The 26,887-nt window shown below is 44.1% G+C and overlaps 1 protein-coding gene across 2 annotated transcripts in view; it reads right to left on the bottom strand.

The window, feature by feature from the left end:
• Nucleotides 1-26,887, bottom strand: part of GANAB (glucosidase II alpha subunit) — a 109,544-nt gene that overhangs the window by 68,971 nt on the left and 13,686 nt on the right. Inside the window, exons 2-7 of one of the 2 annotated variants that reach the window (XM_068261246.1) lie at nt 20,127-20,225; nt 17,047-17,155; nt 16,794-16,921; nt 12,050-12,229; nt 11,761-11,826; nt 206-296 (exon numbers count right to left, since the gene is read on the bottom strand). In XM_068261246.1, the coding sequence (XP_068117347.1) occupies nt 206-296; nt 11,761-11,826; nt 12,050-12,229; nt 16,794-16,921; nt 17,047-17,155; nt 20,127-20,225 (673 nt within the window). The remainder of the gene's footprint in view (nt 1-205; nt 297-11,760; nt 11,827-12,049; nt 12,230-16,793; nt 16,922-17,046; nt 17,156-20,126; nt 20,226-26,887) is intronic. The other variant, XM_068261247.1, reaches the window with a different exon arrangement.

Here is a 26,887-nt window from a genome sequence, read left to right as displayed (position 1 = left end):
TGCATAAGGAAAGTTTGTGATATAGCTTTTGAATTAAACTACAAGGCTGGATTCACACTGTGCGCTTTGCTTAAGCCCACATAACACACGTTAATTCAAGGACAGGTCTACGGAATGTACACCACCTCACCAATGCTTTTAGAATTTTCTTAGTGGAAGCATAAATAGTGATTTTGTGGCACAGTGGTCACTATACAAGACTCACCTTCTTAGTTTCCTCCTCATTTACAGTTTCCGGCTCCTCTCCAGCACTCTGGTTATCATTTTCCGAGGCAGTGTTGGTCTTCTCTGAGTCACTACAAGCCGAACAGAGACGAGGGGTGAGGAGTGACGCTTCCAGGGAGGATGGGATAGATGGGAGCAGAGGCAAGGGAGAAAGGAGGAAAAGAATTAGAAGGAGGATAGGAGATGGGAAGGTGAAAAGGGATTTAGGACCCTGCAGCTACTAAAATAAATAAATAAAAACAAAAACCTAAAATGGTTATGTTTAACTCTCCTTTTCACCCACTCTGTGGCTTTGGATGACAAGCCTGAATATAATACAAAGTCGAATATGTTCACTAGCCTCAAAAATAACTAAATGATATACAAGATGAGAAAGGCTTTCAAGTTGTACAGATGTTAAATATGGTGGTTTAGGTAAAATACTAACTATATCAGTGTCACTCTAGGCAATAGCACACAGGTAGTTTACAAAGACAGTCTACACTACTACCAATGTATAGGTAGCTACAGAATCAATTGCTTTGCAAGCATTTGTAGTCACTATCTGCTCTCAGGAATCAACACAATATATAACGTAAAAGGCAGCCATCCCCACTTGTGTCAACTGTCAATGCTCAATGTCAATGTCAATACTCGCCATCACGAGAAACCACGAATATCAAATGAAAAAGGTTAAGCTTTGTACCTGCCAATGACTATTGTCTGGTCTTCTAGAGCCCTTATGCCAAGAATACTTGATAAATTCCTGACTAACCTTTACATAACTTGCAGAACACTACTGGCGATAGTACCGGTAATATATTACAGTACCATGCGGTGTCTCTGCACAGCAATATTACCGCTGGTCAGTGCATCAGGCCCTATACTTAATAAAAACGTTGACACTACTGCAACGTATTAAAAATGACACTGGAGAAACAAATTAAAGATGAAGACTTCCACCATCGAAGCTTAATCATTGGCCTCGATTCATAAAAGGCTGTGCAATAAAAAAAAAACAAAAAAAAAAAACATGCCCTGCTTAGGCAATTTCCCCACTAGTTCCTCTGCATCTTCAAACAGGAACCTAAATGGTTAAATGGCTGAAGGGCTCCAGGGGAAATCTCTTATCTAATGTCCCTGCTCGCGGCCTGGGGGGGTAGAAAAGAAACTTAAAAACAGGGGTGGAGGCGCACAATGCATACAAGATAGGCTAATAAGCTGTCAATCTTATGAACAGAGGTAATTTTACCTCTCAAAGATTTTGGAACAGTTTATTGAAAAGTAGTATTTTATTTGAGCACAAAATTGACAACGCGTTTCGCAGGTGCTTGTCTTTTTTCTCAGGTCAGTGAACAAACAGGTGCCTTAACTGCTATGGCTGTGTAGCAAGCATGAGCGCCTCCGTCTAGAAAAGCTGAGAAGACTTCGCAACCTATCGAAATCCGATCAGCAGGAGACATAGGCTGCTTCTATTGGCTCTACTGCTTTTAGTCATAGCTTTCTCTGCTTCTGCAAGTCACGGCTGGCTTCCCACAGTCTCGCCCAGTATCCGCAGTGTTTACACCTCACCATAAGTGCCATAATATTTCTGGACTTTACTGCATGTTGTAGTCTTCATAAGTGGCCATTTACTGACATGTGTTGAGGTATTTACCACACAAGTGGTAATTTAAGCTTTTCATGCAGTAACAGCCTTTAAGAATTGATTTTTTCCTAAGTTCTCGGTAAAGTCAGCTGTTTTCTGCATTACCGTATGCAGTATTGCTTTATGAATCTAGGTCATTGCGTTGATCAAACACGGTAATCCTTTTCCCTAGAACTACATACCTGGAGTGTGGGGGATAAAGGCAAAGTAGTAAATCAGTGAGGAGTGGAGGTGCCGGAAATAGGTAATGCAATAAAAAAAAAAAAGGGGGGGAGGTGTCTTGACCACTCCAAATCTAAGAACCCAAACAACAATGTAAAATTATTTTTTAGCACGATTAGAAGGACAAAGCGTTTCACAGGTCTTAGCCCACTTCTTCAGGTCAATACAAGTGCCTTTAAAAATGGTCACAAGCATGGACGCCAGAAAAACTTTCTGTTCATGCTTGTGACCATATAACTTGTTTCCCCGAAAATAAGACACTGTCATATTATTTTTTTTTATTTTCAGTGAATGTCTTATATAGTACAGTGCCGATCAGGCACCTATCATGTCATCCCTGCTCACAGTTGATAAACCTGCTGTGTGCAAGGATGACATGACACGTGCCTGATCGGCACTGCATGATGTGTCCCCATGCTGGCCACCTCTGCTTGCTGCTTATTGTAATGTTACAGTGCCGATCAGGCACCTATCATGTCATCCCTGCACAGTTGTTAAACCTGTTGTGTGCAAAGATGACATGACAAGCGCCTGATCGGCACTGCACAATGTGTCCCCATGCCGCCTTTGATTGAAAGTCGTGTTGCGTGGAAAAGTTCAAGCTCCAATATTAAAAGCGTTCTAATTGGACACAATACCGGTAGTCTCAGAGGCAGGATCATGGCTCCGTTATTGGCCCAATCATTGCACTCGCTGAGTAGCAGAGAGTGCAGTGATTGGCCCCAAAACGGAGCATGACCCAGCCTCAGACTATTGTGCCCAATAAGAATGCTTTAATACCGGAGCTTGGGTCCAATGGTAGAAACGGAGGCGAAGGAGGCAATGGGGAACCAGCTGGAATGTTGTGGACTGCTGCCATGAATAGAGAGTGTGACCCCGGAGACCGCGCATAGACTGACGGCAATTATGATTATACCGCCGGTATGTTTAACGTCATGCGGGACAGCTGTGCAGGAATGCTGCCTGGCATGAATGGAGTGTCCTCAGAGACTCGGAGTGTCATGCGGGCTGCGGCTGACGTTAGGTCTTATCGGAGGACAGAGGCGTAGCTAGGGTTTTCAGCGGCCGGGGACAAAGACTATTAATGCGCCCCCCAAAGTCAAGGTTGCGCCGTGCCAAAAAGGGGCGTGGTCACATAATAAATGTGGGCGTGGTTATGGGTGGAGCCAAATGTATATGGAGGTTAGCAGGCTCACGCTCACCCACCCTCCCTCAGTATGTACCTTCCAGCATGTTCCAAGACAAATTCAGCGATCATGAGCCCCCCCCATCAAGACAAATTCAGCAATCATGAGACCCCCAACATAACCAACTCAGCAATCATGAGGCCCCCAACAAGACAAATTTAGCAATCATGAGGCCCCCAACAAGACAAATTAAGCAATCATGAGGCCCCCAACAAGACAAATTCAGCGATCTTGAGGCCCCCAACAAATCATGAGGCCCCCAACAAGACAAATTCAGTAACCATGAGGCCCCCAACAAGACAAATTCAGCAGTCATGAGTCACATAAATAGACAGCATTTCACATAAATAGGTAGAATGCCCCCTTAATATGGTAGACACCTCTCACCTGGCAGCAGTTCTCCAAAATACACTCAATCTGACGTGGTTCCCCAAAAATAGGTAGCCCCAGGTCTATAGTTGTCCCCAGAATAGGTGGCCAGCAGTATAGATGTCCCCAGAATAGGTGGCCAGCGGTATAGATGTCCCCAGAATAGGTGGCCAGCGGTATAGATGTCCCCAGAACAGGTAGCCAGGGGTAGAGATGTCCACAGAACAGGTAGCCAGGGGTATATGTGCCCAGTATATGTAGGCAGGGATATGTGTGCCCAGTATATGTAGCCAGGAGAATAATATGTGCCCGGTATATATAGTCAGGCGTATATGTGCCCAGTATATGTAGCCAGGGGTATATATGCCCAGTCCATGTAGCCAGGGGGTATATATGCCCAGTATATGTAGCCAGGGGGTATATATGCCCAGTATATGTAGCCAGGGGTATATATGCCCAGAGTAGGTAGCCAGGGGTATATATGCCCAGTCTATGTAGCCAGGGGGTATATATGCCCAGTCCATGTAGCCAGGGGGTATATATGCCCAGTCCATGTAGCCAGGGGGTATATATGCCCAGTCCATGTAGCCAGGGGGTATATATGCCCAGTCCATGTAGCCAGGGGGTATATATGCCCAGTCCATGTAGCCAGGGGGTATATATGCCCAGTCCATGTAGCCAGGGGGTATATATGCCCAGTCCATGTAGCCAGGGGGTATATATGCCCAGTCCATGTAGCCAGGGGGTATATATGCCCAGTCCATGTAGCCAGGGGGTATATATGCCCAGTCCATGTAGCCAGGGGGTATATATGCCCAGTCCATGTAGCCAGGGGGTATATATGCCCAGTCCATGTAGCCAGGGGGTATATATGCCCAGTCCATGTAGCCAGGGGGTATATATGCCCAGTCCATGTAGCCAGGGGGTATATATGCCCAGTCCATGTAGCCAGGGGGTATATATGCCCAGTCCATGTAGCCAGGGGGTATATATGCCCAGTCCATGTAGCCAGGGGGTATATATGCCCAGTCCATGTAGCCAGGGGGTATATATGCCCAGTCCATGTAGCCAGGGGGTATATATGCCCAGTCCATGTAGCCAGGGGGTATATATGCCCAGTCCATGTAGCCAGGGGGTATATATGCCCAGTCCATGTAGCCAGGGGGTATATATGCCCAGTCCATGTAGCCAGGGGGTATATATGCCCAGTATATGTAGCCAGGGGTATATATGCCCAGAGTAGGTAGCCAGGGGTATATATGCCCAGTATATGTAGCCAGGGGGTATATATGCCCAGTCCATGTAGCCAGGGGGTATATATGCCCAGTCCATGTAGCCAGGGGGTATATATGCCCAGTCCATGTAGCCAGGGGGTATATATGCCCAGTCCATGTAGCCAGGGGGTATATATGCCCAGTCCATGTAGCCAGGGGGTATATATGCCCAGTCCATGTAGCCAGGGGGTATATATGCCCAGTCCATGTAGCCAGGGGGTATATATGCCCAGTCCATGTAGCCAGGGGGTATATATGCCCAGTCCATGTAGCCAGGGGGTATATATGCCCAGTCCATGTAGCCAGGGGGTATATATGCCCAGTCCATGTAGCCAGGGGGTATATATGCCCAGTCCATGTAGCCAGGGGGTATATATGCCCAGTCCATGTAGCCAGGGGGTATATATGCCCAGTCCATGTAGCCAGGGGGTATATATGCCCAGTCCATGTAGCCAGGGGGTATATATGCCCAGTCCATGTAGCCAGGGGGTATATATGCCCAGTATATGTAGCCAGGGGTATATATGCCCAGAGTAGGTAGCCAGGGGTATATATGCCCAGTATATGTAGCCAGGGGGTATATATGCCCAGTCCATGTAGCCAGGGGGTATATATGCCCAGTCCATGTAGCCAGGGGGTATATATGCCCAGTCCATGTAGCCAGGGGGTATATATGCCCAGTCCATGTAGCCAGGGGGTATATATGCCCAGTCCATGTAGCCAGGGGGTATATATGCCCAGTCCATGTAGCCAGGGGGTATATATGCCCAGTCCATGTAGCCAGGGGGTATATATGCCCAGTCCATGTAGCCAGGGGGTATATATGCCCAGTATATGTAGCCAGGGGGTATATATGCCCAGTCCATGTAGCCAGGAGGTATATATGCCCAGTCCATGTAGCCAGGGGGTATATATGCCCAGTATATGTAGCCAGGGGGTATATATGCCCAGTATATGTAGCCAGGGGGTATATATGCCCAGTATATGTAGCCAGGGGGTATATATGCCCAGTATATGTAGCCAGGGGGTATATATGTCCAGTAGATGTAGCCAGGGGGTATATATGCCCAGTAGATGTAGCCAGGGGGTATATATGCCCAGTAGATGTAGCCAGGGGGTATATATGCCCAGTAGATGTAGCCAGGGGGTATATATGCCCAGTAGATGTAGCCAGGGGTATATATGCCCAGTAGATGTAGCCAGGGGTATATGTGCCCAGTAGATGTAGCCAGGGGTATATATGCCCAGTAGATGTAGCCAGGGGTATATATGCCCAGTAGATGTAGCCAGGGGTATATATGCCCAGTAGATGTAGCCAGGGGGTATATATGCCCAGTAGATGTAGCCAGGGGTATATATGCCTAGAGTAGGTAGCCAGGTGTCCCCCTCCCTGCCTCCCCAGCAGGAGGGGAGCAGCGCAGAGAAGAGGGAGAGCTGCTCTCTCTCCCTCGCTGTCCCCTCCATTAATGTCCGGGTGCTGGCAGCGGCGGGCGGAACTTACCTCCGTCTCGTCGCAGCGCGGATGGATCTGCCGCTACTCTGGTCTAGTCCAGACCAGAGCAGCGGCTGCGGGATCCGAACTTCCGGCCGGCGCTGGAGCGAGACGGAGGTGAGTCCCGCCCGCTCCGCCAGCACCCGGACAATAACGGAGGGGACAGCGATGGAGGGAGGGAGAGCCCTAAGGTGAGAGAAGGGGGGGAGATGGCCCCCTTCTCCACCGTCCGCATAGCTCTCCCTCTTCTCTTCTCTGCGCTACTCCCCTCCGCAGAAAAAAAAAAAAAAATCAGCTCAGCTGGGCGCCCTTAGGGACCCGGGACCCGGCGCCCGGGGGCACTTGACCTACCCCGACCCCCCCTAGCTCCGCGCCTGTCGGAGGATGCCTTATATTGGCAGTATAAGTGATTTTTCAACTAGGGCTTATTTTCAGGGGATGTTTTACTTTAAGGGAAAGACGGTATATAAGGCACTTGTACTGACCTAAAGAAGCATTACCTATTTTCGGTGCCTCCATCCTCCAGTACTCTACATTACATCACCTTTTCTACTAGCACATGAGAGTGCTTTATTTGCTCTGTGTTGCATTAAGCACAACAAAGCTAGCAGTAGCAGCAGTGCATACGATATGTGGTCAGATCTCTGCTGAGATATGATCTAGTAACTAAAGGGCACGGCGACACTCAGGTAGATATTGTAAATGGACCACATCCAATTGTGTATGCCTATCTAAATTAAATAAGATGCAGTGACTTGGCCCCGAAGCAATGGAATGAAGCAAAATAAATGTAATTCAGATGCCCCAATTACAACAGGACAGCTAAGGGGTTCTTGCAAATATGTTTGTCAATTTATGACAAACCGACAAACAGATAATATCCTTTGTTTACTTAAGTGTTCAAACTCGCAATCTAGAGATCAACTCATCGCTCGTCCCACCCACCGCATGACATGACATCTGCTACATCCAGATGGCCCTCCCCACATTTCAACAGAACGTGCCAGCTAGAGTTGTGTTCAAAATTATTCAACCCCCACTGAAATTGAGTGTTTTGGCCAGTTTGACATTGATTTTGATTATTTCAGTCATCTTGTTTACAATTAAATCAAAGAGGCACTTATAAGTCAGACAAATATAACATAACATTTATAATGAAATAACCACAAATGTCTCCTTTGCTCACATCATTATCAGTTTTATTCAACCCCCAAGTGACATTCATTCTTAGTACTTAGTACAACATCCTTTTCCAGTTATAACAGCTTTTAAATGTGAAGCATAGCTTGACAAGTGTCTTGCAGCGATCTACGGGTATCTTAGCCCATTCTTCATGGGCAAAAGCCTCCAGTTCAGTCACATTCTTAGGCTTGTGCGATGCGACTGCTTTCTTTAAGTCCGACCTGAGGCTCTCAATCGGATTTATATCTGGTGACTGCGATGGCCACTCCAAAATGTTCCAGCCTTTAATCTGCAACCATGCTCTAGTGCAGTGGTGCTCAACCTTTATTGGCCCGAGGGCCGAACTTCAAATCAAGAAAAATCTTGAGGGCCGGAACACATGCATACAAAATTTCGATGTAAAACATTTAATGTTTTTATAGTAACAGTTAATATGGTGTTGGAAATGGAAAGAAAACGACAATATAAGAATTGTTGTACTCACCATTTGATGCACATTTTCTTAATAAGAAGTTTGCGGCAGATTAATGCAGCAATGGTATCAGAGTGGCCTTTAGTGTGCTGGCTGAGGAGGCTGTCAGCTCTGCTGAGGAGGAACAGAGGCCTAATTACCCACACGTGGCCTGTAGTGTGCTGGCTGAGGAGGCTGTCAGCTCTGTGTGGGGCTGAGGAGGCTGTCAGCTCTGTGTGGGGCTGAGGAGGCTGTCAGCTCTGTGTGGGGCTGAGGAGGCTGTCACAGCGTGTGTCCCGTTGTCTGCCCGCGGTGTCTGCCTGCAGAGGAGGAGAGGATCGGGTAGTATTGCGTAGCACGGCACTCGGCAGGACGCGCATACACCAGTGTGCACTCGTATTTAGCCCCGGGTAGCGCTGGGATAGTTAGAAAGCCTCGCTCATTGGTTACTGCAGGAACCTTCCTTCAATAGGAATTAGGCTGATTCCTATTGGAGGAAGGTTCCTGCAGTAACCAATGAGCGAGGCTTTCTAACTATCCCAGCACTACCCGGGGCTGAATACGAGTGCACTGCACGCTGGTGTATGCGCGTCCCGCCGAGTGCCGATGCTACGCAATACCACCCGATCCTCTCCCCCTCCGCAGGCAGACACCGCGCGGGCCACAGAAACTGGCTTCGCGGGCCACAAATGGCCCGCGGGCCGTAGGTTGGGCACGGCTGCTCTAGTGGACTTGGAGGTATGCTTGGGATCATTGTCCTGTTGAAAGGTCCAACGTCTCCCAAGCCTCAGGTTTGTGAAGGACTGCATCACGTTTTCTTCCAATATCTCCTGGTACTGAAGAGAATTCATGGTACCTTGCACACGCTGAAGCTTCCCTGTACCTGCAGAAGCAAACCAGCCCCAAAGCATGATTGACCCCCTGCCATGCTTCACAGTAAGCAAGGTGTTCTTTTCTTCATAGGCCTGGTTTTTCCTCCTCCAAACATAGCGTTGATCCATGGGCCCAAACAGCTGGGAGTTCTGGCATGGAGGCCTTCATTACGCAGTGTGCTCCTTATTGTCTGAGCTGAAACTTCAGGGACTTTTCTCGACTTTGCGCTTCAGGTAGTGCACAGCAGTCGAAGTCAGCATCTTCTTTCTGCCACAACCAGGTTGCGTTTCAACAGTGTCCTTTGCCTTGAATTTGCAAATGATGCTTCCTATGGCGTCTCCTGGTATGTTTAACATCTTTGCAATCTTCTTATAGCCATTGCCCTTCCTGTGAAGAGAAATCACCTTTTCTCTTGTCTTCCTGGACCATTCTCTTGACTTCACCATGTTTCTAAACACACCAGTAAATGTCTAGAAGGAGCTGAGTATCAGTCATTTTAAATCTGCCTAATTGGTGCTTGATTGCTGCTAGTTAACATCCACAGGTGTTTTCAATATCTTAACGAAAACACTTGAATGAACCTCTGTTTTTAAGAGTGGTAGTCTTTAAGGGGCTGAATAACTGTGTCAATGAAGAAAATCACACACAAAAAAAACCCCAACCATTTAATACTGTATTACAAAAACAATTGATGTCATTTTAGTTGCATGTGGTTCTTTAAAAAGTCCTTGTAAGATTTCATTCTTAACACAATTACAAATGTACACTAAATTCACTAAAAACCTTCACGGCATTGGGGGTTGAATAATTTTGAACACAACTGTATATGGCCGATATCACATCTGTGCAGCTTTGGCCCAGTGATGTCACCCGAGAAAAAGGGTCCCAATCACCACCGGGAAAAATGAATTCAGCATGTATACAGGCCTGAAGGCATATGAATGATGGTTTTATATTTGCTAAACAATCTATGTATCTCCTGATGTTCAATGTATACATTTACTAATTGCTAACACCGTAGAATACTATTACTATAAAGATGTGTGCCACTGAAGCTTCTAAACTCCTTTACAACATATCAGAACAAGAAACAAAATGCCTAAAATTACTTATATTAAACATCTTCTTACTATCATTTGACAAAAATGAACGGAAACACCATAAAGTTAGTACAAAAGAAAACAGAGACAGCTGTTGAAGACAATCTGTATAGATCGACGTACAACCACATGCTGTTAGGTTTGTAGCTGTGAGCTGTCAGCAGTGCATAACTACCGTATAGGTATCTGACATGATTTTCAAACATGTCCATTCGCTTACTAGTTGTTGGTAAAGTGTACACCAGCAAGTATCTAGTGTGTATGTACAGTTTGTTCCAAGATAGGAATCTATAGTGCAAAACATCTTTACCAAGACTTACTAAAAAGGTGAGTAAAAACACAGGAAATTTTCTCTAGCTAACTTAATATGTTACTTGAAAGTTCTGAAATTATCAGGCCCAACGACATCCAAAGCTTATCACTACAAAATGTATTTATGTCAATAAAATGTATTACCTACATTTTCATCTATGTTACTATATATGTATGCCTGACAACATAATACTTCTACCAAGATTTGTGTTTTTACACAACTTAAAGCAAACTTGAATGGAATTTTAACTTAAACAGGTGGTGTTTCTATAACTAGTTGCAAGCACTTACAGGTCTGCTGTGGACATAACATTATCTTTTAATCTGATACTGGATGTTCTTGTGGCTGTGAATGCCCAGTGAAAAGGAACTGCTTGAGCAAGTAGTCTTTCCCTCATACCAAGCAATTCCTTTTACTGGGCATGTGCAATTTGTGAACTTGCACAAACCCAGTAAAAATGTGCTCATTTACATATATTAGATATGCCCTGTTGATACAGTAACATGGAAAGGCAATAGAGCCCACGGAGACCCATAAGTAAATACTTGCAACAGTTATAGGAACATTGCCCATTATTTGGTTCAGGCATGTCTTAAGGTATCCATAGACATGATACCCTTAAAACAAAAGATAATTCTAAAATGTAAGCCAGTCCACAAAGCATATTGAGAGATCATTTTCAACTTTGATTGAAATTCACTGCATTTTTTGGCAAGGGCTTACTGACTGAAAGCAGACATTTTAATTGCTCTGTAATGTCTACGAGCTAGAGTGCATATGGCAGTCTAGCAACAGTTGTTCACACACCTGGGGCCCCTTGCAGCCTTCTTGTCCCGCGCTGGTCCTCAACGATCCTCCTTTCTCCCGCCGCGGTGCAGTTTCATTACTGCTGACTTGTAAGTCGACAGGCAACCGCGCTGCACTGGCAATGCGTATCCTTCGCGGGAACGCAAAGTATACGCGTGGCCAGTGCTGCACAAGCGCAGTTGCCGTCGACTTACACGTCGGCGGTAATGAAACTGCACCGTGGCGGGAGAACGGAGGATCTGAGGACCGGACAGCTGAAAGGGGCTGGCAAAAGCCTCAGGTAAGTGAAACTCTTTAGTAAATCTTCAGTTCTGCTTTAAGTACAGTTTTGGTTGTGTGAAAGTATCCTTGAAGAAGGACATGGATCACTGAAACCTACATAAAGATCATGCAAAACTGCTGCATACAAAAGTTTATGAGGACAAAGGTGAAAAAACCTCAGCAGTAATATTGAGGTCTGAACAGATGCATTAAAGAATGTCTGCAGATCATTAGAATTCAGAAACAATTCAGAAATGTAAACCTTAAGCTAAGTATGCAAGTGATGTTTTGCATTGTGTGTGTGCGCGTGTGTATATATTCAAGAATGTAAGTGCATATGCAAAACATCAGTATCTGCAAGCAGTATCAAGGATTACCTAGAGAAAAGATTCTTCACTTTATGCCACATGTTACCGACAGCGCTACTAACTTTAGCTGAGAGTCTGGGAGGTGATAGGCAGGGAATAGGAAAGGGCAGAAAGAGAAAGGACATAGAGCAAAAAGCAAAAAAAGAAAGAAAAACACATTTCAGTTTCAATCCCTAGGAAAAAGCCAACCCCCAACCCTCCAAATCAGCATATTTCAAGCACCATCTAACTATACCCATCGCATACAACCATGACAGTCTAATGACTACTAAATCACATGATGATCAATGTTACTCACGTATCCTTCCGTGCTCTAAGATGTTCAAAATAAAGCAGTCCCCGAGAATTTACACTCAGCACCAATTCCTGGTCTGAGAGGACATCCAGGCGAAACGGTGAACCAGTCACTAGCAGCTTTTGACCTCCATCTCCTAGAGACAATTCCAGAGTGTTGTCATCTTGCCCAGTAACCTGCAGGCTGTGACAAGAGTAAAATTATAACACGGATTACCAGTTAAAAGGTAAAACATTTGAGAGTTTTGTAATCTTAGCATAGTTCCGTTCAGTTTCCTGATGAAGTGTGTACAAAACACTGAACAATGCAATATTTACTGACTTAAAAGTTAGTTAATAGGTTGCAACCTATTGCATTATAAACTTTTTATAAATGTTTTAAGAGCTTTTTGTTTCGGTCATTGATATAGCAGAAAGGGCTTTGGTTTAGGCATACGTGTACATGAAAAGCAAACGCTGTGAACTAAATTGATGTATTTTTCTGTATAAGAAAGCAAATACTTCAAAGGGTCATAAAAGCGAACAGGAGATGGTTCACTAGCCCATATTTACACTTATCAGCCCCATGAGCACCATCGCCTCCCTCGCCATCCTCATTGGTCCCACCGTTATCACGCAATAACTCTCGATATTCCAGGCAGTTGCTCGTTTCTGCGCATGCACAGCTCAACCTCGCATGCACCCCTCATCGCGCTCCCATCCCCTGGAGCAATCTGCGCCGGCGCACAAGCCAACGACTGACCAGATTACCGGGAGTCGTAGTGCCAGGACGGAGGGGCCGAAGTGGGCAGCGAGGGAAGCCACGTTGCTCATGGGGCTTAAGGAAGCCCCAGGTAAGTATAAATATGGGCCAGTGTACCATCTCTGGTACACTTTAAAGTGTGATGAAACTCAAAATTCACATATGATCTAAACCAGGGGTCCCCAAATGTTTTGGGTTGAGGGCTGGGTCAACATACTTCAGACTGCTGGGGGGCCGGAGTATATATAAAATTATGTAGAAGTCTTTGTGGGCCAGACAGTGAAGCATACCCAGGTGACAACCTGCAGTCCAATTAAACAGCAGTGTCACCTGATGTGGAATTTGACTGGAAACCAGAGAATTGCTGCTTTCTGGCTTCCACGTGGATGAGTGGTGCCAGCACTTCTATATGCGGACCACCAATTTTTAAAGATGTAGCTGACCGCATCTATAAGTAATACATTTTGTGTGTGGGGGGCCGGTAAAAAAGCCTCAGGGGGCCACATCTCTACAAGATTATTTACAGCATAAATCTACCCCTAGAAAAAAAAAAATTGGTAGCAGAACAGCAGCAAATAGTTAAGGTACATACACACTTCGGATATTTCCAAACGACCGGTCATTTGAACGTCCGGTCGTCAAATTGGGCGTGTGTACGGTCAGTCGTTCAGCTGATAAGACTGGATTTGAACGATCCGCCAAGCGGATCCGTCTTATCAGCTGAACGACCGACCGTACACGTGCCCAATGTGACATCCAAACAACCGGCCGTTTAAACGTTCAAACAACCGGCCGTTCAAACGTCCAAACAACCGGCCGTTTGGAAAAAAAAAAAAATCAGACATGTGTACAAGCCTATAACCACTTTACCCCCAGCGGTACGAATTTCTCCGCCCCTTTTTTCCCTCCTTTGTCCGCGCTACCGCCGCTCGTGCGCGCGCACCCGCCGCTCGTGCACGCCGCCGCCCGCTTGCCCTCAGATCAATGAACGGGAAAATCCATTCCCGTTCGTTGATCTAGCCCCCGCAATGATCTGCTGCTTCTTTCAGAAACAGCGAGATCATTGTGCGTCTCCCAGCCTCCTACTGCTTCCTGTAAGCGTCCTTCCGGACGCTTACAGGTCGCATGTAAACAAACACTCTGTGGCCATCTTGTGGCCAAATAGTAAACTACACCCTAAAAGCATTTTACATATACAAACATTACATTTACACAATAAATTAACTCATTACCTCCCACACTCCCCAATTTTTATTTTTTTTTGTAATAAAAAAAAAAAAATACAATAAAAAAAAAACATAAATAGTTACCTTAGGGACTGAACTTTTTAAATATTTATGTCAAGAGGGTATAACACTGTTACTTTATAAACTGCGGGCTTGTAATTAGGGATGGATGCAAAACTGAAAAAAATGCACCTTTATTTCCAAATAAAATATTGTCACCAAACATTGTGATAGGGACATAATTTAAATGGTTTTATAACCGGGACAAATGGGTTAATACATTTCATGGGTTTTAATTACAGTAGCATGCTTTATTTAAAAACTATAATGGCCGAAAACTGAAAAATAATAATTTTTTCCCACATTTTTTCCTATTTCCCCATTAAAACACATTTAGAATAAAATAATTCTTGGCATAATGTCCCACCTAAAGAAAGCCTAATTGGTGGCAAAAAAAACAAGATATAGTTCATTTCATTGGGATAAGTAATAATAAAGTTATAGACGAATGAAAGGAAGGAGCGCTGAAAGGTGAAAATTGCTCTGGTGGTCAGGGGTTAAAACCCCTCAGTGGTGAAGTGGTTAAATACAGCAATTTTCTTCTTCAGTGGGAAGTTTAGATCCAATGCCGTTCAGGTGATTACATTGCCTTTTGTTTACATTTCTTTATCAGCTACAATTGGTAAACATTCCTAGCAGAGCAGAAACTCGGCGCACAACATGGCAGAAGCAATGAACACTAGACGGATTTTAATATATAAATATAGAAGCTATGCAATGGCTACTTTCAGAGCAGATAAACTGTACTTTCGGACCTTGTCATCTGTAAACACAATATTACTTGTGCACAAAATATGATAACTGTATTAATACTAAAAAATAGAAAAATCACAAATAATTAACCACTTCACACCTAAGGCGGTTTTACTCTAACAGACAAGGGCGATTTTCACCTTCCAGTGCTCATCCTTTTCATTTGCCAATAGCTTAATCACTACTAATCACAATGAAATGATCTATATCTTGTTTTTTTCACCACCAATTGGGCTGTTTGGGGTTGAGATTCCTGGCATTTGTCATATCGGTTCCCTCTCACTGAAGCAAATAGTGATGTAATTTTCTCCCTTACTCTTTTTTTTCTTCTCCTCTCCTAGAATCTGCTCTATTTAGCTTGCTTTATAAACATGTGAGTAAAGCAAGATTAGACTTCAGCCTCATGCCACACTGAACTGCCCTCAACCAATCAGTGAGGTGTAGGAATGTGGGAGGGGTGATAAGCTTCCTTCTCGTCAGCAATGTACCAAATAGAGCCAGGCTGACAGATGAGAATTATTACAGCAGAATAATTTCAGATTAGATTGGCGTGCTTGCAATGCAGGGTAAGGTTCCAGGCTGCATAATGAACACAGAGCGTTGGTAAATGGTATATTATTTTGTCGTGGAAAATCCCTCTTTTAGACAAAAATATAACCGAGTTTAATTCCACTTTAAAGCAAACTTCTCAGAAATGTTATGAAAAAGCCGTTTTAAAGTTAACCTGAGGTGACAGTGTTATGGAGGCTGCCATATTTATATCATTTTAGGCAATAACAGTTGCCTGGATGCCCTGCTGACCCTCTGCCTCTAATATTTTCAGCCAGACCCTGAACAAGCATGCAGCAGATCAGGAGTTTCTAGACAATATATTGTCAGATCTGACTAGATTAGCTGCATACTGGTTTCTGGTGTTTTTCAGAAACTACTGCAGCCTAATAGATCAGCAGGGCTGCCATGCAACTGTTCTCGTTTAAAAGGAAATAAACATGGCAACCTCCATATAACTCACCTCAGGTTCACTTTGATACTTCTAATTACTAGAACATTAGTAGCCAAAAATATATAAAAATAAAAATATATAACTTTGCATCATTCTCTAATATTTGTAGTTTATACATTACTCAGCATTCTCCCCACATCACCCAGTCCCATGCACGCCTCCAAGACTTCTCAAGAGCCGCTCCAACACTATGGAACTCCCTACCTCCACCCATTAGGGCAGCCCCCTCCTTTAACACCTTCAAGAAGGCCCTCAAAACTCACCTTTTCACTCTGGCCTACCACCCCTCACAATTGCTCTAAACCCACAGCTGAACTCTGGTCCCCTACCTCTCGTGTCCCTACCTCTCCCTCTAGATTGTAAGCCTTTGGGCAGGGTCCTCCTTTTGTGTCCTACCTGATCATGCACCTCCATTACTGTGCACCCATGCTATGCATTTGAGTGAACCTAACTTGCCTAATCTCCATGCTCCCCTCCAGTGACTGACTAAGCATTACCTTGTACTCATACTGTGCTTTGTGATCTGGTTTTCTTGTATTCCTGTATTGTCATATTGCTGTTTGTCACCCCTAAATATTGTCTGTAACCTAAATGAATGTCCAGCGCTGCGTAATATGTTGGCGCTTTATAAATACAATAAATAATAATAATTCTAAATGTTTTTTTACAGAACAGGCAGTGAACTTTTGATCTGTCCTGAACTGTTCTCTGCAAAAGAAAAAAATACAGTTAAGATAACAGCCTTTAGAACACAACGCTCTTTGCCACTTTTGAAAGTGGTGGAGGTCAATGGCAATTTGCATAGATAACTGGAGTTTCTTAACTCTTCCTGTAATGGAAACCATATTAGTCTTAGGTCTCTGCTCCTAATGCTTTATTTCTTAGCTGTACTACACATACAAATCATTTCATTATTTCATAATTTTTTTTCGCTTCAGTGTCTCTAAGTGGTTAACCTACTTACTTCTCAGAAGCAGGTGTCCCAACCAAAACATCAATAACTTCATATCTAGGTTTCAGAGGCTTGAGCTCGTTAATCTTAATACGGGTCATATTTCCGTGTAATCCAAAGACCTCCAGGAGGAGAGGGACCTGTAACAAAAAAAGAGGTTTATCACATGCAGCAGGAAAGTATACATACATGAATTTTCTTACAACTTTCCACAATTATTGACATTAATAAACCGTGGCATCAAATATTCTCTGAAATTTGCTACCTTAGTCTTGTCATTGATTAGCTGAATCTCAAACTTGTCAGCAGTCAGCTTTGCACTTCCAAGCAAAGCTCGATACTGAGAGGGTCCCGGTTCAAGACTGCGCTGCCGTCTATATGGAGAAAAAAATTCAAACCAGAAAATAAATAAAAAATAAAAATAAATTATGGTGTGTTGAGATCAAACGAGAAAATATCCCAAAAGAGAAAATAAACCACTTCCTGCAAAAACGATGTTTTAAAAAAAGTTTTTGCACAGTTTTAAAAGTGGGAAAAAAGCAGTTTTAAAACTGTTTTGCAGGGCACGCATGTACACTTTCCAGGAAGTGGTTAACAGACAAGGAATTTTTTTTTTTTTTTTTTTTTTTTTTACATTTTTCTATTTTATGCATGTGTTTCACTCAGATACTGCTCTTAAGCATTTATTTCAAATTTCAATTTGAATTTGTGGAACATTACGTTTATACTCCGACCACTCAAAACTGGAGCCAAAAAGCCCATCTGGATATTATACACCAAGTAAGAGTTACCAAGATGCACCGGAGACTGGTGCAAAAGTGGAGAAGTTTCTCAGGGCAAGAAATCAGAATTCATTAAAGGACTTCGAGGCCAAAATCTGCCCCCAAAATGTAAAAAAGTTAACTGGGGTCGGGAGCCATTCAGGGTCATATTGAGAGGCGGGGACCAGGCGGAACGGCACAGAGGGCGCGGACGGCGTCCTCCGTGCCATACAAAGTCATGCAGGTAGTTAACTTTTTTTACATTTTGGGGGCAGATTTTGGCCTTGGAAGTCCTTTAAGGGAACCTAAGGCCTCGGTCACATTGCAAGTGTGACCATCCGTATTTCGGCAACGCGTGCAGGAGGCAGACACGCACAAACTTTAGAAGTGCATATACTGCACTGTCTGATGTTCACATCACATGCGTTGCAGACCACTGTGGTCTGTGAACGCATGCTGCACGCATTTATTTAGCAAAACGCCCGGCTGTAGTGAATGGGATCAGCCACGAAACGCATACAAACGCAGATGACGTGCGATCATACGCAGGGTTCCAATCGCACGACCATCTGCGGGTTGTAATGGGAAGGAGGCCTGACATGAGAGGAATATAGAGGCTGACATATTTATTTTAAAGGAAACCAGAGATCAAAATCAAAAGGTTTATACATTCCTGGGGCTTCCTCCAACCCCATCCACGCGGATCTCTCCCATGCCGCCGTCCTCCGCTGCCTGCATCTCCGCTATCAGGTCCCGTTACTACCTTCAGTCGCGGCCAGTTTGCGCAAGTTAAGTGCGCGCTCTACGCAACTCTCCAGTGGCCGCTGGAGTGATACCTCAGTTGACTAAATCAGGGTTGTAAAACATCCTTGTATAAAAGACCCAACTACAGAGGCTACCGATGTGGACAATGTTTGCAGCTTCAGATTCAGAGAGACTTTTAAATAATGACTTCGGCCTCTTTCACAGTAGGATGGTGCGGTTTGATGCGACATTAAGGTTGCAAAGCAAATTACAACGCAACGCCCCCATAAAGTCGCAACGCAACTTAATGCCCCGTTATCGTCGCATACAATAGAGCATACAGGCAATGATAAGTATGCTTCCAAGTCATTACTAGGCATTAGAACCCTGTGTGCTTTTAAAGGACTTACGAGGCAAACACACACAAAAAAGTTAATTACCTTATGGCCATTGCAGCGGTCATAGCAGACCATCAGCGCCTGGCCTGTCACTGTGTGGCCCTCTGTTAGCATTATCCAAGCTGTAGTTCAGGCCGCGACCCTGCCCAGGGTCGCCCTATCAATATGCGATCAAAATCGCCGCTTTAAAAAAAATCCTACGTCTGCGCAGTTCTTAGCCGCTAGTGCGGCTGCACAGGTTCTCTGGCCTGTCCCCGGCCCATCCTCGCTCCCTTCACTCAGCTCTGTACGTCATGTGGGCGTGCCCGCACGGCCGCCCACATGACTGATCGAGGGACAAGTCACGTCTCCCCACGCTCAGCGCTGCTTGTCTCGGCTGAGGGGGCGTGGCTGACTTGTTCCTCAATCAGTCATGTGGGCGGCCGTGCGGGCAGGACCACATGACGTACAGAGCTGAGTGAATGTAGCAAGGACGGGCCGGGGACAGGCCAGAGAACCTGCGCAGCCGCACTAGCGGCTAAGAACTGCGCAGACGTAGGATTTTTTTAAAGCGGCGATTTTGATCGCAAATTGATAGGGCGACCCTGGGCAGGGTCGGGGCCTGAACTACAGCTTGGATAATGCTAACAGAGGGCCACACAGTGACAGGCCAGGCGCTGATAGTCTGCTATGACCGCTGCAATGGCCATAAGGTAATTAACTTTTTTTTGTGTGTTTGCCTCGTAAGTCCTTTAAAAGCACACAGGGTTCTAATGCCTAGTACACACCATGCAAATTCCCATCAGATCGACCGGTTGAATTGATCATTTCTGACAGGTTCGATTTGATTTCCTGATCACTTCTGTACAAATTTGTTCAGAGAAATGACCGGAAATCAGACCAGACATGTCAGGAATTATTGATTCGAACAGTCAATCTGACGTAAAATTGAGTGGTGTGCAATAGAAATTTGCCATCTTGAACACCTTTTCCTGCCTGTACTGCTTATCTCACATCGCCTTTCAAGCTTCTCCCTGAACAAGTACGCAGATTAGGAAAGCTAGAGCACCTGATTTGCCTACTTCACCACTAGGATTATTAGCATTTGTTAAAATTATGTAAAGATTGCAGCTTCCAAAGCATACACTACAAGCCTTTTTTACACTGTAGTTTTAGGGCTCAGGCACACTATTAAGCGCTTTTCAGAGTGCTTTTGGCCATCTGAGCTTTCTGAGAGCTTTTTACAAAACGCTCCCATTGACTTACATTAAAATCGTAGTAAAATCACACAATTTTAATCAGGGCTGTGGAGTAGGAGCAAATTTGGGGGTAGTCCCAGGTTTCATAAACTGAGAAGTCTGTGGTTTGGTACACATTACCCAACATTAACTATTGAAGGGATGAGTTCAATAGAAAAATAGCCCTCAACAACTTTATGGTTTGTACAACCTTAACAAACTGACCTGCAAAACGAGCTCTGTTCACATGTCTTGAAGTTGGTCTTGTCAACACTCAGGGCAGGTATTAGACAAACACAAAAAATTAGAGCAAGCCCGAGAAACCTTTGAAAAAAAAAAAAATAAATGTAAAATTAGTGAATTCCACAACTACAGACTAGCATTGAAAGGCAAATCGTAAATACGAAGCTTACAGCTCAATAAGAAAAAGGAAGAGGCCATGAATGAATCAAAGCTACGATATAGATACAGATAGCTGCTTTTTTTTTTATAACATCCCATCAATCTTTAATATTTGCAGTTTACATACTACTCAGCATTCTAAATGTTTTTACAGAACAGGCAGTGAAAATTTGAGTTGTCCTGAACTGTTCTCTGCAAAAGAAAAACAATACAGTTCAGATAACAAACAAACAGAGCTCTCTGCCACTTTGAAAGTGGTGGAGCCCATGGCAATTTGCATAGATAACTGGAGTTTCTTATCTCTTCCTGTACTGGAAACAATATTAAGGCCCACACACATCTGATTTTTTGGAACGACGGGTCGTTTGAACGTCCCGTCGTTCAGTCGTCCACCCGCTAAATCAGGCGTGTGTACAGACTGTCATTCGCGTGATAAGACTGAGTTTGAGCGATCCGCCGGGCGGATACAGTTAATTTTGATACAGCTCAAATCAATTGATGGGTCTGAATCAGGAAAGGTGTGGTCCATCAGGTAGAACACATTCCTTTCTCAGTCCATCCTAAACACTAGCATGGATCCGGCCCTCCAGGCCTGGAGTTCGACACGTGCTTTAGGAATAAAAAATCCGTTTTACTGTCCTGGTGCTTCTACCAGCCCCCTTGCAGTCATTCACGAAGACTCCAGTCCCCCGCCGCCAGCTAGTTTTGTGTTCCCTGACAGGGATTTGGCAAGCTTTCTGTGCCTGCACAGGCCTGGCCTTGTGTATTCATCATGTTCACTTTCTCAATAGTGTCCTGCACAGGCGCAAGGATGCTATTGCGGATGGGAATGTGAAGAAAAATACGCGTAAACGAAACTAGCTAGCGGACGGGGACAGGAGGATCCATGAGTTACTGCGAGGACACGGGATGGCTGGAGGGGGCTGGTAGAAGCCCCAGGAAAAGTAAAACTGATTTTTTTTTTATTCCTGGCTTAAGTGTCCCTTTAAAGTGTATTCAAGTTGACATGATGAGAAACATGTGTATGTACAGTACATAACCAGGCTGTTTTTCTTGTTTATTTTTGCTGCCATAGTTAATTTCTAGGCATGGAAATGAAAGCTTCTGTCCTGTCCTATACCTTGTTGGGATATAGTAAAATCACTAATAAGCAAATTACAGCCATATATGTTTTCCTGGCAGAATACAACTTCTGAGGACTGGGGAGAGATAGGACAAGGTCAATAGTTCATGTTTTTTCACTTGGGGACACTTAATAGACTGCCAATGAATAGAGACAGTGAAACATTCAACCTAGTTTGTAAATGTTGCAATAAAAAAAAAAAAAAAAAAAAAAAAAAAAATACATGGGATAGTCATTTTTTAGGAGGAGGAGGAGGAGGATGAGGATGATGATAAAAACAGTGGGATGCGAAAGTTTGGGCAACCTTGTTAATGGTCATGATTTTCTTGTATAAATCGTTGGTTGTTACAATAAAAAATAATGTCAGTTAAATATATCATACTAGTAGACCCAAGCCTGTTTAAAAACTGGCTCTAGGGTCGGTTTCTCGCAGCCGCATGTTACTGCGCACGCAGTATCGGAGGGCAGCGCATGACAACAAAACAACTCAACTTACAGTCTTCACCACTGGGATTAGGAGGCACCAATCTACACAGCTCTGAGCATGTGCGTAGCCTGGGAGTTCTAATTGATGGGGATTTTAAGCCCCGTCTATACGGGGAGAAGTGGAGGCGATCCTGCGGCACGATTAGCCGCCGGATCGCCTCTTCCGCATCCCCGCCGTGTCCCCGCGCGTGCATGAGTCGTATTCGATCCCCCGCTCGTCCCTGCCCGGCGCCGCTTATCTTCCGCTCGATTCCCTGCCATTGTCCCCTCGTGGAGAACGAGCAGGGAATCGGCGGCTCACAGATCGGACCTGTCAGAACTTATCGAGCCGCATCATCTCCCCGTGTAGACGGGGCTTTAAACTTCAAAACTTACATCTCTGCTGTCGTGAAATCATACTCTTTTCACCCAAAGAACATCGCAAAAATCAAGCACCTCATCCCCTCAGAAGATCTGCCAACCTTAGTTCATGCCTTCATTACATTCCGACTGGACTACTGCAATGCTCTACACCAGCCTTCCCAAAAAAAAAAAAAACAAAAAAAAAAACGACTCGTTTTAAAAGTAACTTCAGCTCCGTCTTCTGACAGCGCCAAAATTACTCCCTGTGCGCCCAAGTCTCCTGCGCTGGATTCACTGTGTTCGCCTTCATCCTACTACCAACTACTGAATCTGAGAGAGCCTAAGCGCTTTCAGTGCTATGTGAGAAAAGCGCTATAGAAATGTTATTGTTTGTTATACAGGGCTGTGGAGTTGGTACAAAAATCTTCCAACTCCTCAGTTTATGAAACCACCGACTCGAACTCGAACTCCAGGTACCCAAAATGCCTCCAACTCTGACTCCTCTACTCCGACTCCTAAGTAATATTTACCAGGGCTGTGGATTTGTCCAAAAGTCATCAGACTCAGTTCATGAAATCACCAACTCCAACTCTGACTCCAGGTACCCAAAATTGCTCTGACTCCTCGACTAACTCCACAGCCCAGATTGTTACTGCATAGATTTGCTAGCAACGGTCAAGATTTCACAATCTAATTTGTTCCCAACCACCTGCAACTTTGTGGTGCAGTTCAGTTGCAAAGAAATGCAATTAAACTCCCATGTAATACCCAAAATTGCTCTGACTCCTCGACTAACTCCACAGCCCAGATTGTTACTGCATAGATTTGCTAGCAACGGTCAAGATTTCACAATCTAATTTGTTCCCAACCACCTGCAACTTTGTGGTGCAGTTCAGTTGCAAAGAAATGCAATTAAACTCCCATGTAATACACAGACGTGTGTCGCTTAAAGGACTTATGAGGTAAACAAGCGAAATAAAAGATGAATACCTGTGTGCAATCTTGCTCTATGTAGGACGCCATCCGCGCCCTCCATTCCATTCCGCGCAGTTTATTTACATGCAGGCAGCCCCAAGTCACATCCCGACCCCCGCATAAGATGGCCGCCAGGATTGCTACGGCTGCGCAGTCCGCATAGACGTGATACTATTTTCTGACAGATTTACTGTCAGATCAACTATGTTCAACAGGTCTGATCTGATTTCTGATCATTTTTCCAATCGATTTTCCATAGAGAAGATCGGAAAATCGATTGGAAATCAGATCAGCCCACTTGGAAATAGTCGATCTGACAGTTAATCTGTCAGAAAATTTGTATGTACCTAGCATAAAAGAAGCCACCCGTCGATTTTAACAGCAGATTTTATCCGTTTAATTGAATTTGCATATAATTATTTGCTGTCCCCTTACTACTACTTGTTTCTGTCCAGCTTCAGAGTTCATCTTTTGAAGTTAGAGATGGACTGGAATTTTTTATTAAATTTTCCTGCTTCACAGGAACCATAACCACCATAAAGGGGAACTTCAGCCTAAACAAACATACTGTCATTAAGTTACATTAGTTATGTTAATTAGAATAGATAGGTAATATAATCTCTTACCCACCCTGTTTTAAAAGAACAGGCAAATGTTTGTGATTCATGGGGGCTGCCATCTTTGTCATGGGAGCAGCCATCTTTTTGGTTGAAAGGAGGTGATAGGGAGCATAAGACACAGTTCCAACTGTCCTGTGTCCTGATAACCCCTCCCAGTTGCACACTAGGCTTCAAATGTCAAATTCAAAATGTGTAAAAAAAAAAAAAAAAAAAAAAAAATTGCACCAAAACAGCAGAACGAGAACATCAGAAATCCCATCATGCTTTGCACAGCATCAGGGGAAAAATGCCCGGGCAGTTTTCTTCTGTGCAGCTAAAAATGAGGCTTGTATAAGAGGAACAAAGTTCTGATGCTGTGAAACTGTTAAAGAAACACCAGGCCTTTTCTGTGCTGCTGAGTCGATTTTTAGTCTGGAGGTTCACTTTAACCAGATCACCCCCAAGGGTTTTTACCCTAACGGACCAGAGCAATTTTCACCTGTCAGTGCTCCTCCCTTTTATTCCCTAATAACTTTATTACTACTTATCACAAGAAAATGATCTATACCTCATTTTTTTCGCCACCAATTAGGCTTTCTGTGGGTAGTAAATTTTGCTAAGAATTTTTTTATTCTAAATGCGTTTTAATGGGAAAAATACAAAAATAATGGAAAAATAATTTCTTCTCAGTTTTCAGCCATTATAGTTTAAAATTAAACATTCTCCTTTGGATAAAACCAACACATTTACCCAGTTGTCCCGATTATTAAACAGTTTAAATTATGTCCCTATCACAATGTACGGCGACAATATATTATTTTGAAATATAGGTGTTATTTTTCTGTTTTTTTTTTTTTGTTCTGGCCATAATTACAAGCCCCTATGTAATAAATTAAAATTAAATTTTCCCTAATAAAATATAGATTAAAAAAGCTGAGTCCCTAAGGCAACTATTTATTGATTTATTTTAAGCTTATTTTTTTTAAGTGTTTTTTTTTTGGGGGGGGGGGGCTGGGTTGGAAGTGTAATTTTATTAATAATATGTATGTACCTGTATATGTATGTGTTTGTGTGTGTAATATACTTTTTGCCCACAAGATGGCGCTAGTGAACACTCCAGTTACAGGTAGTGGTCACTTTTTTTTTTTTTATTTCTTTTTTTTTTACACTTTATTTAACTGTAACAAGTTTCCTGTTTTGTGAATGGAGGTGGCCGCAGTTCGCGGTCACGTCCATTCACTCCAGGCATTGCGATTGGGTAGAGGACTGCTCGGTCCTCTTACCCAATCACCAAACACGGGATCCCGACAGAAACGGTGGCAGCGTGCACACGTGCGGAGCGGCGGCGGGATCGCGTGACGTATTAAACCGTCATGTTGCCGTAAATAGGCTAAAGCAAGACGTTTTAATACGTATGCTTGTCCGTAAATGGTTAACCTTCCTGGCGGTAACCCCGAACATAGTTCGGGGTAAACCGCGCAGGAGGTTTTCTCAGGCCCTGCTGGGCCGATCTGCGTAATTTTTTTTTTGCTGAACGCAGCTAGCACTTTGCTAGCTGCGTCAGCACACCGATCGCCGCCGCTATCCGCGCCGCCGCAGAGCCCCCCCCCCCAGACCCCTGCGCTGCCTGGCCTATTAGCGCCAGGCAGCGCTAAGGGGTGGATCGGGTCTCCCTTAGACGTCACGACGTCCATGACGTCGGTGACATCCCGCCCCGTCATGGCGGCGGGGGAAGCCCTCCAGGAAATTCCTGATCGCCTATCGCCGGAGGCGATCGGAGGGGCTGGGGGGATGCCGCTGAGCAGCGGCTATCATGCAGCGAGCCCTAGGCTCGCTACATGATAAAAAAAAAAAAAAAGCAAAAAACGGCAGCGCTGCCCCCTGGCGGTTTTTAATAGACCGCCAGGAGGGTTAAGCTGCAAACACACACTACAGTAAACGTGCCATGTGAGGACCCCTGGAACATGTTACATGGCCGTAAGCGAGATGGACACACTTTATAGGATGCCTTGCACCAGCACAGTAGCATGGAGCTGCTCAGGCTTGGCGAAAGAAGCTGAACGAGTGCAGCTCCATACTACTGTGCAAGAATCATGCACCTGTGCAGTGCGGCCGCTGTCACTCACGGACAGGAGCATGACTACAAACGTTCAGGGGATCCCAGCATCCAGTGGTGATTTGGAGGACTTGATAAGCTTCTGGAGGATCCAGAGGCTTTCCTGTACAGAGGTAAGTATCTGCCTTTTTTACTCATTTAAAAAAAAACGTACAGGTTTGCTTTAATGAATTTTAAATCAAATGTTGACGATGGCAAAAAGTTTCTGTACCGTGTTAGCCAAACAAATTATATAGGTAGAAAAAAACGTTTTGTAAAAATACATTTTAATGGCTAACTGATTTCTAGGATCTAGTCCCCTTCTTCAGGCATATTTCCAGATGTTAGCTGAAGTAAAACACTTAATGTTTTACGTCAAATCAAATGTTGCAATGATAATGATTTGACCCACCACTGAGCTGACAGTTACTACTGTTCAAGCAATCATCAGGGGAAGGAAGAAAAAGAAAAAAAGAAGGTCGTTTCCAACATGTGTAGGGACACTAACGGCTTGCAAGGTTAGAGAAGGGCTAAGCTTCTTATTGGTGTGTGCGTAGACAACTCGCAAGTACAATGCTGAATTTGGACACAGTGTACACAATGCTTATTGTTTTCAACATGGTTTAATCAACTTACAACACTTTACACTACTATAATGCAAAGTGATTTGTTCCTGCAAGTGTTGGAAGACGGGGTGTTCGCACATTTTGCTAAGTGCCTGTATATGCTGTTATTAACAAGCCAGAACCTGTCTACATTTTGTACAACTTTACATTGGAAGCAATAAAAAAAAATTATAACAACTACAACAGATTATACAATACTGTAACACAACATGTAATAATAAAAAAAAAAAAAACAGGGCTGTGGAGTCGGAATCGAGGAGTCGGAGCAATTTTGGGCACCCGGAGTCGGAGTCGTTGATTTCAAACTTAGGAGTCGGAAGTCGGATGATTTTTGTACA

Source organism: Hyperolius riggenbachi, chromosome 11 (genome assembly GCF_040937935.1).
Source record: "Hyperolius riggenbachi isolate aHypRig1 chromosome 11, aHypRig1.pri, whole genome shotgun sequence".
NCBI lineage: Eukaryota > Metazoa > Chordata > Amphibia > Anura > Hyperoliidae > Hyperolius > Hyperolius riggenbachi.
This window is presented reverse-complemented; position numbering and strand designations above follow the sequence as displayed.